The sequence below is a fragment of the Mustela putorius genome, unplaced genomic scaffold (genome assembly GCF_011764305.1).
Source record: "Mustela putorius furo isolate JIRA1106 unplaced genomic scaffold, ASM1176430v1.1 tig00000596_pilon_pilon_pilon, whole genome shotgun sequence".
Lineage (NCBI taxonomy): Eukaryota > Metazoa > Chordata > Mammalia > Carnivora > Mustelidae > Mustela > Mustela putorius.
Genome location: NW_025421428.1, coordinates 5821804 through 5838028, shown reverse-complemented (window position 1 = coordinate 5838028; position 16225 = coordinate 5821804). Strand labels below are relative to the sequence as shown.

Sequence of the window (16225 nt, the reverse complement as noted above, 5' to 3'; positions counted from 1 at the left end):
AAACATAAAATATTTAGGAATAAATTTAACAAGATGTATGTAAAATTTGTATACTAAAAGCTATAAAATATTTCTGAGAAAAAATTTAAAAGACCTAAACAAATGGAGAGATATTCCATGTTTTGGATTGGAAGATTCAACATTTTAAAGATGTTAATTTTCCCTGAATTGATCTATAGATTCAATATATTCCCAACCCAAATTCCAGATGGCTTTAGAAAAAAAAAAAAAAAGAACTTGACAAGCTAATTCTGAAATGTATATGAATATGCGAAAGATCTGGAATAGCCAAAACAATGTTGAAAAAGAACAAAGTTGTAGGACTTACTTTACCTACTTTCAAGACTTACTATGAAATTATAATAAATGTAGATAGTATAGATACATAGTTCAATAAAACAGAACAAATATTTGTTTAAACGGCCAGTTGATCTGTAACAAATATGCCGAAGTAATTCAGTAGAGAAGTAATAAGGTTTTTTGGTGGTTTTTTTTTTTCAACAAATGCTACTGGAACAACTGAATTTCCATATAGAAACAAAGTGAATCTCGACTTTTACCTCATATAAATATAAGCCCAGAATGGAGTATAGACCGAAACCTAAAAGAAAAAAAAAAAACTGTAAGCACAAGAAAATAGAGAAGAAAATCTTCATAAATTTGGGGAAGGCAAAGATTTCTTAGATAAGACACAACGACACACATCATAAAAGAAAAAATGATCAGTTAAACCTCATAAAAATAAAAGCTTACCTTCTTCAAAAGACAATTTTAAAAATGAAGTAGCATGCCATGGACTGAAATATTCTCCATATGTATATATGAAAAAGGGTTTTTTTTTTTTCCAGAATATACAAAGAACCCTTAAACTCAGTAAGGAAACAGTCCAATTAAAAAGTAGTAAAAGATTGAAGAGACACTTAACAGTCAAAGGTATTCAAATGGCCAGTGAACACATGAAAACATGGTCCTTGAAGGAGCTATAACACAGTGAGTGTACCACCATCCACCCCACTGGTATGAGCACAGTAAAATGACTGCGTTTCTTATAAGTGTGTATCTTACATATGTTTACTCTTTGACAAAAGTACTTCACTCCTAGGTATTCACCCAAGAACACTGAAACTTATATGTACACGAATACATATATGTAAATGTTTCTAGTGGCTTTTGTTCATAGTCACCAAAAACTGGAAATAACCCAAGTGTCCTTTAACTGGTGAATGTATAAACAAAGAAATACTACTCAGCACTAGAAAGAAACCGCTGATCTGCCCCAAAACATGGGTGATTCTGAAATATCTTACACTGAGCAAAAGAAGCCAGGCTAAAGAGAATATACTATATGATCCTATTTATGTAAAATTATAGAAGAGAGAGGGGCACCTGGGTGGCTCAGTGGGTTAAAGCCTCTGCCTTCAGCTCAGGTCATGATCCCAGCATCCTGGGATCAAGTCCCACATGGGGCTCTCTGCTCAGCAGGGAGCCTGCTTCCCTTCCTTTCTCTCTGTCTGCCTCTGCCTACTTGTGATCTCTGTCTGTCAAATAAATAAATAAAATCTTTAAAAAATAAAATAAAATAAAATTATAGAAGAGAGAAAGCTGGTCTTTGGTGGATGAAAGCTGATCAGTGGTTGCCTTGGGCTGGGTTGGAGAAGACAGGGACTGACTGACAAGGGCACCAAGGAACATTTTGGGGTGAAGGAAGCATTCTGTATCTTTGATTGTGTTGGTGGTTACCCAGGTGCCATGCATTTGTCAGAACTCCTCAGATGGTTCTGTAGGCATTCTATCACATATCAGTTATGACTCAAATTAATTTTTAAAAAGAAGAGGACTTGGAAATGGATTTTAAAAGGGGGCTCCAGTATTGAGTAGCTTTCAGAATAGCACTGTTGATTTTCATGTAATTTACAAAAAATGGGTAAAGGGGTAACTTTGGACATAGGATGGTATTCTACTAGGCTTTCAACTAGGTACCTAGACAGTTGGGTTTCAACTTCCATAATCTTAATCTCCATTACCTTTGTCTGTCTTAAAAAAAAAAAAAAAATACCAGATGGACAAGGTTAATACCATTGTATTTTGTTGGGTTCCATGAGACTTGCAGATGTAATATTTTTTACTGACCATCTTGTTCCCCAGCTGTGGATTTTGGAGAAGGGATGTTGCAAGAATAGTCCATCTCTTACTGATCTCCATGCCTGTTTATAGACTTCATGTTTATCTCAAGGCCGCATGGCTACAGAGAACACAGCCATTTAACTGCTTCATCAGTTTCTCTCCTAAATTTTAAATAACATCTCTTATTCCTTCAAGAATATTAAGTGTAGGGGGACCTGGGTGGCTCAGTTGATTAAGCGTCCTACTTTTGATTTCAGCTCAGGTCATGGTCTCAGGGTCATGAGATCAAACTCTGCATCAGGCTTCATGCAGGGCATGGAGCCCGCTTGAGATTCTCTCCTTTCCTCTCTCTCTGCTCTTACTTGCCCCTAAAATATAATAATAATAATAATTATTATTATTATTAATTAATTCTTGAAAAAAAAGGTATTAAGCATAAGCTGCTTAGTCAATACATAGATTGTAGTGCTTTTAAAAAACTTGATCAAAGGGAGTTCAGACTCTTTCAGGCTTCCAGTGATGTGGACATACCGCATTTTATTACTGGGGAACAAGATTGCTCATGGCTCAATTAGGGTCCTTTTTAATATTCATTGGCCTGGAATTTGTAGGCTTTTGTGTGTGTACATATATGGGGAAGCCTGTACTGTCTGCTTACTCTTTGTTTGTTTTTTTTTTTTAACTTAATGCTTTCTATAGCCTGAGTGGTGCTCTTTCATAACACACTTTCTTATATGAGGATATATGTAATGGGATATTAAAATGTATTCTTTTTTGACCCAGAAATTTGACTTCTAAGATTTTTTTTTTCCTGTCAAGTATTTCTACATGGAGAAAGCCACGTAACCAAACAGCATTGTTTATGTTATGTTAACCAAAGTTAGAAGCAACTTTATAATCTGAAATTAAGGGGAGTAGTTAAGGTGATCTAACCTATTGCTATTCAGTGCTGTGTACCCTGAAGTCATTAAAAATGATGGTTATGAAGATTATGGGCAACACAAGAAATGCTAAAGATTCAATTTAGAGAAGAAAGCAGAATATTAAGTGACATATCCACTATGAGAATCATGAAGAAAAACAACTAGATACCCAGAAATAAAAGATTTTTAAAACACCTTCCAAATTGCCAACAGTAGTGTATTAAGACAGTAACATTGTGGATTAGCACTTCTTCTCCTATTTTCCAGATTTTCTATAATATGACCATTACCCGTTTTATAATGGAAAAATCATCTTTCCTCCTTTCATCTGAAACACTGGAATGTTTTGGCTTTGGGCCTCATGGCTTGTATGTCTTCAGGTGTCTGCCTGTCACCAGTCATTCATCCTTCATCCTTTTAAGTAATTGTCTGTAGGTCTCTGTTCTGTGTTGGCCAGTCTCCATGACAGTGTCCACTCCATACCTTGTAAGTTTCATGCAGAGAGAGAGAGAGAGAAAGAGCGTCGTGATCCATTGGGCCCTGCCCTGAGTGTGTGTATATGATTTGTCAACAATCAAGTATTTTATGGGAGTTTATGGGACTTCATTAAAGATGCTGGAGCAGGAGCACTGTGGGACATCAGAAGAGACCTCAGCAATAAACCGCAACTCCAAGCTTTGGAATGCAGTAAATGTTTAAGAGACTTCCTTCCTTTCATTACTGAATTTTACTTTACTTTTATACCAGTAAAGAGTGTGTTTTTATTGGTTGAAATTTCTTGATTCCGTTTCCCCAGGTCTGTTTAAAAGCTACATTTTTATCTTTGAGGATGTTTGGCTCGTGGTAGAGGAAATGCTGCCAGCGAATTCAATTTACTGGCAGAGCTCACAGATATTGTACACGGATTTCTTTTTTTCTTCTTTTTCACAACTGCTACATAAACACAGCTGGGTTTAATATTTGTCGTAACAAAGATTTAACTTGAATCATTTTACTCCGGGTAATTAATGCTTGGAATCTCGGCTACTTTTTCGTCCGTCCGCTTGTAATCCCCTGCATTGCTTCACTCCGGCTATCTAGATAATGAAGTGCGCTCCTCTAGGTCTTTGCCCTGCCTTAAAACTGCTTAATATTTGGCCGTTCCCACTAGAGAGCAGATGCTTTTCTTTGCAAGAATTGAATTTCTGTCAGCTCTTTTATGCATCATGTGTTTGGAACTGTAAGTGGATCAAGTTGTTCATCACAGCAGGGACACTGTGAAACACATCTATTATACACACTTCCCACCCCCCCCTTCCTGTTTTTTTCTCCCCCGAGGAGGTGGAGATGCCCAGATCCCGTTGGGAGATATCTCACTCCGTGTGGATGTATCCATGTGATCCACCAAGGATCCGGCCTGGCTGCATCCCTAAGCATGGAAATTCTATATCCATTCAGCCCAGCATTGTTGCTGAGACAGATCCTGCTTTTATCTCTGTAAACACCACGCACTTCATTAACTCCCAAATATACACCAAGTTTGGGTCACTAAATAAACCCACCAGGCTTAGCATAATGAGTGACATTTCAGTAATTGATGCCCTAGAAAATGTTAATTGTGAGTCCATTATTCTTTTCTATGCTGCAACAATGGCTGTGTGGTTTTGGCTTTGGAGTTGAGTTGTGTGGAAGAATGGTGGCCATCTATTAGGCTCCTACTGTGTGCCAGGCACTGTGCTAGAAGCCTGGAAAATCTTGACATTTAATCTACATAACAATTCTGAAACAAATGTCTGGTGGGGGGAATACTTTACCCCTTTTTTATAGAGAAGAGAAGAGGTTAAGTAACTTGCCTAGAGGCCTCCAGCAAGCAGATAGCCAGCCTCGGAGGCAGAATTTGAACCCAAGCTCAATCAACACACTTCGGTGTGTTGTACCTTCATGCTCAGGGTTTGCTAGACAATACATTCATCCATCAGTCAGTCAATACACTGATCCATTCCACATGTCTATCAGGACCACGTGGCATCTCTGGCCGGTTGGCTTTTACCAACGCCTCCGTGTCCACCAAACTCTGAGCTGCTCAGGTGATGTTTGCAGTTGGTCCTTCAGTTTTGTTTTTTTCTATCAGAGCTCAGTGTGCATCTAATCCGACTTCCCCAAGCAACTGCCCGTGTTCTTACAGTTTGCATTTTGCAATTTTGGTCCCTAGATTGAGCTTTGAGCTGATGGCTAAAAATTCCAAATCTGAGTAGTTTAATTTGTCAACGTTGCTTTGAAAACCCGGAGTCTTGATGATGTTCCTGCTGTGATGCGCTCATCTTTCAGGTCTCAGATAGTGCTGCTGAGGGCAAAAGTGCATTTTGGTGCATTTTTAATAGATATCATTCAATTTGCAGGAGTCATTCTGGGACATTCATGTTCTGCCTGAAATACCGCTGGTCTATAGAATTAATTATGGTTAAGCAGATAGGTGGCTTTTGCCCATGAAGAACATCATTAATCTCTTGATAAACATTTTTAGTTAACGATTAACTTTAGTCTTTCTGCAAATACTTTTCATTAGAACCAGGCATTAGTGGCCTGGTTCATTAGAAATAGACCAATCCCTTTTATTTTCGATTTGCAGTCCATTTTGTTGTTGAAAGATGTTGGCATTTAAAAAAAAGAAAAATTGGCGGAGGATATACTATAAAAAATAAAAAAACTCAAAAAACAAAACAAAACATGTATAACGTCCCTCTCGCAAGTGCGTATCTGTTTTTTCAAAGGTAACTTACATTTGTATTTTGTGCCTTGTGTTTGCAAGAGAATGGTTCTTGGTTTATTCATGTTGACAACTGAAAAGCCTTAGACCTAATTAAAAGAATTTCCACGAGCACCTTTACTGAACCATTTCATTACGCGGCACTGCACAGATTGCATTGTGAAACATGGTGATAGTTTAAATCTGACCTTTAAACCTAAACTGCCAGAAGTGTGGGGGAGAAAACCCTTCTCTAAGAATACTCCCCAGATGCATATATATGGATATAGGCATACACGTATGCACATATTTGGTTAGAAATAATCCTTTTATTGAATGACCATCTAATAATATAAATACACATTTATTCTGAGCTCAGATCTTGCTTGTAGCCTCCTTGAGCTTGGGCAGAATTTTCAGCTGCATTAATTGTGTGTGGGGGGGTGTGGGTGTGGGTGTGTGGTGTGTTAAAGCTAAATTGTTTTATAGGGAAAACAAAGACAATTTCACTTCCTCTGGGCAAAAAAAAAAAAAAAAAAAAGCACTTGGAGGAAAAAGAGTATTACAGATAGGTAGAAAAACACAAAAGTTGTTGCTGCTGTGTTTCAGTTTAAAATGCAGAGGGACTTGGATTAAACACACGGGAGGGTCTGGAGTGCTTTTTTGTTTTAAAATTGTGCTTTTTTAGTCCCAAGAATGTCATCCTGCGGACTCGATAGTTTGTTCTCAGGATGTTCAACAAAGCCATTATAGCATATAGTGAAGTAGCCATTCACGTAATGAAAATTGATCCTTTTGTCTAACAAAAGCTGCTTAGATTGTAAGGCTCGCCTCTAACTTTCTGACTTAATGCTCGACCAGTGAGATGTCAGGAGAGACAGAGGGAGCAGAAACCTGGGCCCCTAGGGTCATAGCCAGCTCCAGCTTGGAGCTCCACATAACTAGCACAGGCCCCACTCCCCCATGGAGAACTGGGATCTTTGAGGGGAAAATGGGATGCAGAAGAACCAATTAAAGCCAACTGAGGTCAAGGTACAACCATGTTCTCAAGAAAGAAGCAGAAAAGCAAGGAATGAAAGGAAGCAATAATGGAGATATATTAAGTTGGGGAATAAATAAACCAGTATCAAGGACAGATCTAATTTGCTGATTTTAAGAAATCCTGGCACCAGTGAGAATCAATGAAATAGCATAGACTTTGGAGTAAGACAGACTTGGGCTTGACTTTGGCCTCTGCCCTTTGCTATGTGACATGGAGCCGAGGCTCACTTTCCTTGTCTATGTAGTGGGGATAATCCTGCCTGTCTAACCCGGTTCTGAAGTTTTAATACAACTGGGTTTGAAAACACCTGCCATGGCATTTGGTATCTAGTAGGGGGGTTGATAAACACTAATTCTTCTTGCTTTTTCCTAATGAATTCCTGGTTTTCCCAGAAACTTGTTACTGTGAGAGACAGTGGGGTGGGATTACCTTTACATTTCAAGACTTTTTGCTTCAAATGGGAGCCAAGAACTAAGGCCTTGGTAGATACACTGCCATTTTTCGCTACCAACGTGAAGTAGCAGAGGGCCGATGTAGGTGTGCCCCTGGAAATGGGAAAACAAGGCAGTAGTTCATTCTCACTTCTCCAGACCCAGACTCCCCCAGGAAATCTTATAACAAAGCCTTGATAGCTAGTTTCTTCTGGAAAGGAAGAATTACTTTGCCTTAGTCCTTACAGGCCGTTTTCCAAGGGGCAAAGAAAGTGTGAGTCTCTGGCCTTCCCCCAGCTGCTGCTGGGTGTCCTACTGGTCAAAACAACAAGTCTTTTAACTTCATTTCTGACACTGAGCGCTTAATGCAAGTGGGGCCCCCTGCATAGTCTGGCTTGAGACAGACTCTTTTAAAAGAACGCATTGCTGTGTGTCTCTGAGGGGAAGGGCCCTGGGGAGTATAGGACAGGGAACCTTGGTCTGTTTTGAGGGATCAGACCTCGGGAGTGATTCTGTTTGAGCCGAGACCTGAAGAGTGAGTAGTCGTTGTCCAGCATGGTAGCCGCTATTCACATGCGGCTATTTAAATTTTAATTGATGAAAATGGAATAAAGTAAAACTTTTGAGTTCCTCAGTCACACAAGGCACATTGCCCGCGCTCACAGCTGCCATAGCAGACGACACGGGTGATAAATTACGGGCAGAAAAGCCAGGTGGACAGCACTGGGTTTGCGGGCGAGGGGGCGATGGTGCTGGGAGCACTCCAGAGGAGCAGGCCTCCCGCGGGGCCCGGGGTGTGAGAGAGGCCGGTGTGACTGGGGCCCAGATGGTGTGGCCGCTGCCGTGGAGGGGATACGGAGCCTCAAATCTGAAAGAAGCTGAGGCTGGTCACTCGGGGCCTCACAGGCCAGGCTAAGACTTTAGTCTCTCTCATCCAAGCAGTGGGGAATCTGCACAAAGGCCCTCACACTCAGAAGGGCACAAAACAGAAGCTGAAAACCTCCCTGCAAGGTTCATGCTTTTTGTGCGTGATCCATGGCATTTCAGATTTTTTGTGTGTATATAAACTTATATGGATAATACGACTTTTTAAATGATTTGTGCCGTATGAATTGCTCAGCACCTTGCATTTTTGCCCCCGTCCGGCAGGATTTTGTGGACCTCTTTTCCTGTCAGAGGTGGCTAGGTGAATCGTGGGCCACCTTTCTTGCCATCTTGTGCCACCCCACCACACCTGCCACAAGTTGCAACCAAGTATTAATGAAAGAAACCTATATTTACTGAGCACAAAGAGCTTCTCTTCATTCTCGTGGGGAGGAAGATACATAAATACTGATTATACAAAAAGCTCAACACTAGGATGGTGACGCATGCCACTCGAAAGTCCCTTTTAAAGTGGTAACGAGCTACCTTGTGGCTCTTCTGGGGGAGGCTGACAGCAAGCTCTGCTGCTGGGCCCTGGTCATCCGAGGCTGTTCCCAGCCCCTTCCCGGCCCTGGACCTGCAAAGATGAGGCGTCCATGAAAGGAATGAGCTCCTGTGCCTTGAGAAAGAGCTGTGTGTTCTGACAGAGGGCATGGCAGAAAGAGGCTTTGGGGGTTTTGCTGTTGTTTTTGTTTGGTTGGGTTTTGTTTGTTTGGTTTTGTTTGTTTGTTTGTTTCAATAGAAGGATTTTGTTCAAGAATGGGGGTGGGTACAGAACACCCCAGGCTTTTAGCATGGCATGGCCTAGAGGTCTCCAAAACTCAGGAGAGTGCTAGACAGTGTTGGACATGGAGCTTGAGCCAAGCCCGTCCGTGGAAGGCCTCGAATACTGTGCTAAGGAATTTGGACTTGATCATGTTTGCAGTACGGAGCCTGTGAAACTTTTGGAGGACTGGAGTGAGGGGATGCGGCCTCTTGTTTTAGAAAGTCAAGTTCATGCAAAAGACGGATGAAACTGGGATGAAAATAGAGCCCAGCAGTTAAAAGACGGTTGCAGTGGTCTAGGGACAAAAGGAAACATGAACACCGAAGAACCGAGGCACTCGTTGTCTCCACCAGCCATTTCCAATCCTCTGGAATTTAAGCCTCAGAGCAGACGGGTATAGATAGCAGAGACCTCATTTTACAGCAAAGGAGACGGAAGCTCAGAAAGGTTAAGAAAGTAGGAGAGCTGGATGTCCGATCCCAGACTGAGGAGTGCATGGGGACAGAGAAGTGGATGAGAGAAGTCAAGAGACCCTCGGTGAGCAGGCAGAGCAGGAACCGGGGGTAGGGAATGCTGCTCGTCATTGCACGAGTTGCGTTTGCAGTTAAGACTGGGCAAGGTGGGGCACCTGGGTGGCTCAGTGGGTTAAAGCCTCTGCTTTCCACTCAGGTCATGATCCCAGGGTTCTGGGATCGAGCCCCGCATCAGGAGCTCTGCTCAGCGGGGAGCCTGCTTCCACCTTCTCTCTCTCTCTCTCTCTGCCTACTTGTGATCTCTACCTGTCAAATACATAAATAAAATCTTTAAAAAAAAAAAAAAAAAAGAGAGAAGACTGGGCAAGGTGTCCACTTTCACCGAGAATTCTGTTTTCCTTGCAGTTCTGGTTGCATCTAAGTGGTGGCTTTCTGCAGAAGGGGAATGGACAGATGGGTATTAATTTCTCTCCCCAGCCCCATTCTTCCCAATGGAGACCAGATTCTTCTAATGATCATTTACTAAAGAATGTGATCCCAGACTTTCCTCCAAGCGGAGGGGTTTGACCACTGGAAGTGCCTCTCCGGGTATCTAAACACTCACTCGCCCGCTCTTTCATTTAGCTGCAATTGCTAACTGATTATACCAGCCAAGCCCAGCTGGCCCTTCTGGGAACTCAGTCTATCTAGCAGGAGAGGTAGTGACCTCTCACCAAAGACCCACCAAGGCAGTCCAAGGGGCCAGCAGGGTGTCGTGGACCCTGCCTTAGTAGTCAGGGAAGGCTTCTAGATGGTGAGACATCTGGATCCCCTCTTTCCCTTAACCCACAGTAACCTTTAATTTGACTACTAAGGAAAAATACCTCATTTGAATTCTTTATTTTAAAAGGAACATGTGCTTTTTAATAAAAGACAATCAAAACAATCGAAAGTGCATAAAATAGAAAGTGAAAGCATCCATCTGTAGGTAAAGTTTGATGCATGGCATTTTAGATTTTTACTACCTATATCAACATAAACTTTTAAATGATTCATGCTGTCTAGCTCTGCAACTCGCATTTTTCCTACCATTTGGCAGTATTTTGTGGACATCTCTTTATGTCAGTTCAAATCCTGTCAGATACTTTTCAGCAGCTATGCAGTATTTCATTGTAAGGATGTGGTATAATTTACTTAATTGACCCCCATTGATAGGCACTTGGATGGTCTTTTGAAGGGTGACTAACTCTTCCACAAATAGACCAGGAAGGTACAAGAGACAATGCTGTGTGAGTTGTTGGCTTGTGTATGGGCTGGAGAGATGTGAGTGCTTCTAAATCATAATTCACTGTCAGTCTAACATACATTAAGCTGGGCTGAGGGAAGTGAGGCCAGCTGAGCAGAGTGTCACCAACTGCTTGGAGAAGTTGGGATGTTTTTCTGCAGGTGGTGATGGCCCAGGGTGGGGAGCATGGAAGGATTTTGATGGAGGGATTGAAATGACCAGATTCATATGTTTCTGAGATTACTAGGACAGCTGTGGGTGGGTGGCATTGAGGGGATACTGAGCACAGCCTGTCTAGGCAGCTGCACCACCAGTCTGGGCCAGAGAGGAGGGATGGAGCTCTGTGGCACAGTGCCAAGGTCAGGGGCACTGAAAGGGGAGGGTGGGTTTGGGATATGTGGGGTGGTGCTGGTCAGATGCGGAGAACGGTGGTGGGGAGGGAAGGAGGATTACGGAATCTGACCTCGGAATCCGGCCTAGGAGATGAGCTGGTTGATGCTGCAGTGGCCAAGATAGGACAGAGAAGGCGATGGGGGTGGGGGGGTGCATTTGAGAGAGGCTCATGCAGTGTAGCATCCTCTTCCCTTTGTTTTCTGTCTTCCTCCTGATACCTCATTAAAGGAGAAAGCGAGCCTCATCAGCATTTCTGTCGCCCCCAGATTATGCCCGATGAACCCCAATGTTAATGATTTGACCAGAACCCCCACATGGGCTCCTGGCAAGTTCAGTTTTAGATGTATGACTCTGGGTTATTTTCAGCCTCCGATTTTCATCCCTCACTTTTATTTAAAGGACAAAATGCTATCACCAGTTATCAGATGCGCATATACTTGAAGTTTCAAAGTTTGAAGTGCTGACAAAAGCTTCTCCGTGTTGCAGGGTGAGGAGAGGTCTTCAGAAGTCTTGGCCTGAGTGGTCACAGGGGCGCCAGGAGCCCAGGACCACTTGGCTGGTTTCCGACCATCTGGGGCGGGCAGGAAGGCACACACTCTTATTTGCTCAGTTACAATCAGCAACGACTTCTTTGTGTAAAATGATAATGAGGCCATTAGGAGAGGCTCACCTGAAGTGCAGCGTTGTGAATCCAAGGTAATTAAACACCTCCCGAATGAAAGGGAAAGGCCAGGGAAGGTTAAGTGAGGAATAATCTGCGGCACAGGTGGCCCAAGGCCTTTGAGAAGCTAGAAGAGTGACAGTGGTTTGCACCATTTCAAAGGATGGAGACATCACCCTCGTCCCTGGGAGAGGCAGGATTTCTATTATTGGGAGAGTTGGAAGAGGGCAATATTTTGAACCTTTTAATGAAGATGCTTTGTTTTGTTTTGTTCCATGTTGCTATTTCAAGTTGAAAGTCCACGGCAGAGTCTGCCCGGCTGCTGAGTGGTCTGCATTGCTCTGCATGGGCTCGTACCACTGTGGCCCTGGGGCTCATGTGTCCCAGAATAGGGACATCCCAGTCAGTAGGATGTGGACACCCAGGTGTTGTCCCCGACTTCACATGTCCTTTTCAGCTTATCTTCATAAGTTCTGGCAATAGGATTTTCACCATGCAGACTCTGGCCTCAAAATCTCTTGGTGTCTCCACATAAAAGTTTCTACATGCATGTTCATAGCAGCATTATTCATAATAGCCCCAGTGTGGAAACACCCCAGACGCCTGTCAACCAGCTAAATATGTAGGGTAAATAAAACATAGCATAGCCACACAGCGGAATATTATTCAGCTGTGAAAAAGAATGAAGTGGTGATAAGCACCACAGCATGGAGTGACCTTGTTTACAACAAGCTTATGCTGAGTGGAAGAAGCTGGTTACAAAAGATCTCTTATTGTATGATGCCGTTTGTATGAAATGCCCAAAATAGGTAAATCCATAGAGACAGAAAGTAGGCTAATGGTTACCTAGGACGGGGTGCAGGAGGAGGGGAGGAAAATCGGTGGGGGGTGAGACGTAACTGACAATAAGATGGGTTTTTTTGGGGGGTGATAAAAATAGTTGGGGATCAGATAATAGTGATAGTTCTACAACCTTACCATTATACTCAAAACCACTAAACTATATACTTCAAATGAGTGAATTTTATGGTCCACACACAGTAGATCTTAATAAGCTATTTAAAAATCCCTGGGGTACCTGGATGACTCAGTTCAGCGTCTGTCTACCTTCGGCTCATGTCCTGATCCCAGGGTTCTGGGATCAAGCCCCACGTCAGGCTCCCTGCTCAGAGTGGAGTCTGCTTCTCCTTCTCCCTCTGCCCCTCCTCCCTGCTGATGCTCTCTCTCTCTCTCAAATAAGTAAAACTTTTAAAATAAAAATCCCTTATCAGAAGCTTGTTAGTAAGAAATAATGTCCATGGAGCATTTTTTTTTTTAATTTATTTATTTGAGAGAGCATGTGCAAGTAGGGGGGGTAGAGAGACAGACTCTTCTTTTTTTTTTTTTTTTTGCATTTTAAAGATTTTATGTGTTTATTTGACAGAGAGAAATCACAAGTAGTGGAGAGGCAGGCAGAGAGAGAGAGAGGGAAGCAGGCTCCCTGCTGAGCAGAGAGCGCAATGCAGGACTCGATTCCAGGACCCTGAGATCATGACCTGAGCCGAAGGCAGAGGCTTAACCAACTGAGCCACCCAGGCATCCCGAGACAGACTCTTCTTAAGCAGAGCGTGACATGGGGCTCGATCTCATGACGTATGAGATCACAACCTGAGCTGAAACCAAGAGTCACGCAACCAGCTGAGCTGCCCAGGCACCCCCAAGGAGCATTTTTAAAGTCTGTGTAATCTATCCCAGACCAGCCATCCTTAGTATTTTTAGGTTCATGGGTACCTTTAGGGATCTGAGGAAAAGTGTGGAGCCTATGCCCAGAAAAATGATCGTCACTCATTCATATTAAAAGTTTGTAGATGGTTCATGGACCACCTGAATCTAATTTTTCTATTTTATCCTTAAATAATATCAGGCCATCAGGTAATCTTATATCGAAGCCCATACAGATTCCTGAAATATTCTCTCCATATGTCACCTACATGCTTGAAAACAGTCATTAGGTTTACATTTTCCCTCAAGACGAAGGAAAAAAAACTCCTTACTGTACTCACAGCACTTCTGACCTCTGCCTTTTCCTCTAGTCTCGTTTCAGGTCATATTCTCCATCACTGTCTCCCCTGAAGCCATAGTCCTTTCTGTTCTCCGAGCTCCTTGTCACCACAGGCTTTTTCTCCTGTTCCCCGGACACTGTTCCTTCCCGTCTTTGCCAGGTTCTACCTAAGCTCATCCTCCAGATTTCTGTTCAAGCCTGATTTTCTCCAGGAAGCCTTGCTGACTTCCTCAGTGAGCTCTAGCATAGACTCATCGCGTAGCAACGCCGCACGGGTTTGGTATTTTCCTCACCGGAATATAAGCTTCGCGTGGGCAGGGCCCAGGTCTGGTTTTTTCCACTGTTAGATCACCGTTGACTCAAGGCTATCACATTGCCAAGTTCCAGGGATACTTTTCACATGGAACAAATACAACGTGAATGGTGTGCCCAGAAGTTGTGTAGTGCAGCAGCCTGAGGTGAATGGAAAGGTTGTTAGAAACAGACCAGGAAGCTTGGTATTGTCTCTCACGTTGAGGGCAAGAGCCATCACGTCACACATGAGGATTTCCTACACTGAGGATTCACAGGAGAAATCTCTTTGAGTTCTCGCTTTCAGGAAAATGCGTTTTCATTTGTGCAAGTGGTTTGTTTGTATTACATGGACCCAAAGAATCTCACAACTTGAGTTTCTCTTTTTGCTTCGACCACTAGGAGGCTCTTAAGTCAAATTTGCAGGCCAGTCTAGCCACCATGTAAGGCCTTATAGCTTACATTTATATACTAAATATTTCTGGCTGCTTTCCCAGTGCCATGGCTTTCTTAACTATTTTCCTGAATCTCTTTGAGTACATATCTGTAAGGCTGCCATGATTCCTTTAGAGTATGAAGGATGTAAGAATATATATGTTATTCCTCTAGTTACTTTATATTTAATAAACATAAGTTATAATATATTTAATAAATATATATCACATGTGTTTATGTATTTAGCATGTATCCAGAGTATGAGGTGTGAGGTATATATGTTATAAATAAGCCATTCATTTCTAATATTTGTAAGTAATTTAAAGACGGAGTAGACTTCGAACTAAAATAATTTTTGTCATTTGGGCTCAGATTATAAGACTTTCAAGTCATATTCCAGTTGGCCAGTTCTTGGGCTTGTTCCTAGGCATGTAATCTAACCTCTCTGCGACTGTTTCACCCTTGTAAGACAGGAGCGCTGGTCCCTTCCTTGCAAGACTGCGGAAAGAATTAAATTAGAAAATGCATGTGAACGGGCATATCTAGTACATTGAAACTACTCAGAAAATGGTTTTGTTTTTGCTCTTACTCGATACGCTCGATTCAGTTTCAGAAACCTGCCCCAATATTGAATGCGGTTTGTTCTCCAGCCCCTGAGCTGTTAATTCCATCCCCCTCCCAGGAAGTTTCTCGAGCTCTGTATGTATCGGGTTTTGCCAGCCGTCCACCCACCCTGCCCTCAACCCGCGTCTCCTTTCTCTCTGTCACCAGATCTCTTCCCTGAAGAACCGGCTAAAGAAGGTGTCCACAACTACTGGCGATGGCGTGGCCAGGGCCTTCCTCAAGGCCCAGGCGGCTTTCTTCGGCAGCTACCGAAATGCTCTGAAAATTGAGCCGGTGAGTAGCTTCTTGGCATCTATAAATCTACGTCAGGGCTGAGAAATATACCTCAGGGGTCACAGGAATTCAGCTCTTCATCTGGTGGTTGAATTCACCCAGAAGGGTTTGTGCGTCTGCGTTGTGAGGGGCTGGGGGTGCCTCCCCTTGCCTTTCCTCTTAGCATGAGGAAGCCATGCCGCTCTGTGTGAAGCGGTCACTACTCCTGTGAACGTTAAAGACCTGTCCCCTCCCTGGACAGTGGCACCAGCTGCGTGTTAAGACAGGGCCCAGACCTCTCACATACCTGCTCTCTGGGGATCTTTTCCACTTGACAAATGGGGAAATTGAGGCTCAAAAGAAATATGACTTGCTAACCCAGCAGAGGAGCTGAATAGTCCCAAAACCATGCTTTCCCTCTGTGTCTCAAGGCCCTTTTCCTAGGAAGGGGCCTCGGCTCCACCCTTGGGAAAGCAAGGCATCCTAGCGATTCACTCCTCAGGTGCTCCCAAAGTGCACTTGGCGTGCTGACTCGGCCTTCCTGAGCCTCAGTAGCCTCGTCCATTCCCCTGCCTGCCCTGTGCGGTGGGAAGTTACTGTGAAGATGCGAAGATATTTAGGGGCAACCCTAAAACCAAAAAAAGTACGAGCTCTCCCCCAGCCTCAGTGGGAAGCTCCCGCCTGATAACCCTCTCCTCTGCCTACTTCCGGCCTCTTGGCCACAGAGAATGGAGAACTGGGCTTGGGCCCAAGTCACCATGCATAGGAGGGAAACTGGGGGGTGACCTTGCCAACAGCCCTATTCTCTCAAGAGCGCAGAGCCTCCTTCATCCTGAGCCGGCCGGTGATGGCAGCC

General features: G+C 43.3%; 1 protein-coding gene across 10 annotated transcripts in view; it reads left to right on the top strand.

Annotated features, from left to right (window-relative positions):
* Window positions 1–16225, top strand: part of DENND1A (DENN domain containing 1A) — a 494220-nt gene that overhangs the window by 323603 nt on the left and 154392 nt on the right. For all 10 annotated transcript variants that reach the window (XM_045082368.1, XM_004757352.3, XM_004757349.3 and 7 more), the window contains one exon: window positions 15265–15390. In XM_045082368.1, the coding sequence (XP_044938303.1) occupies window positions 15265–15390 (126 nt within the window). The remainder of the gene's footprint in view (window positions 1–15264; window positions 15391–16225) is intronic.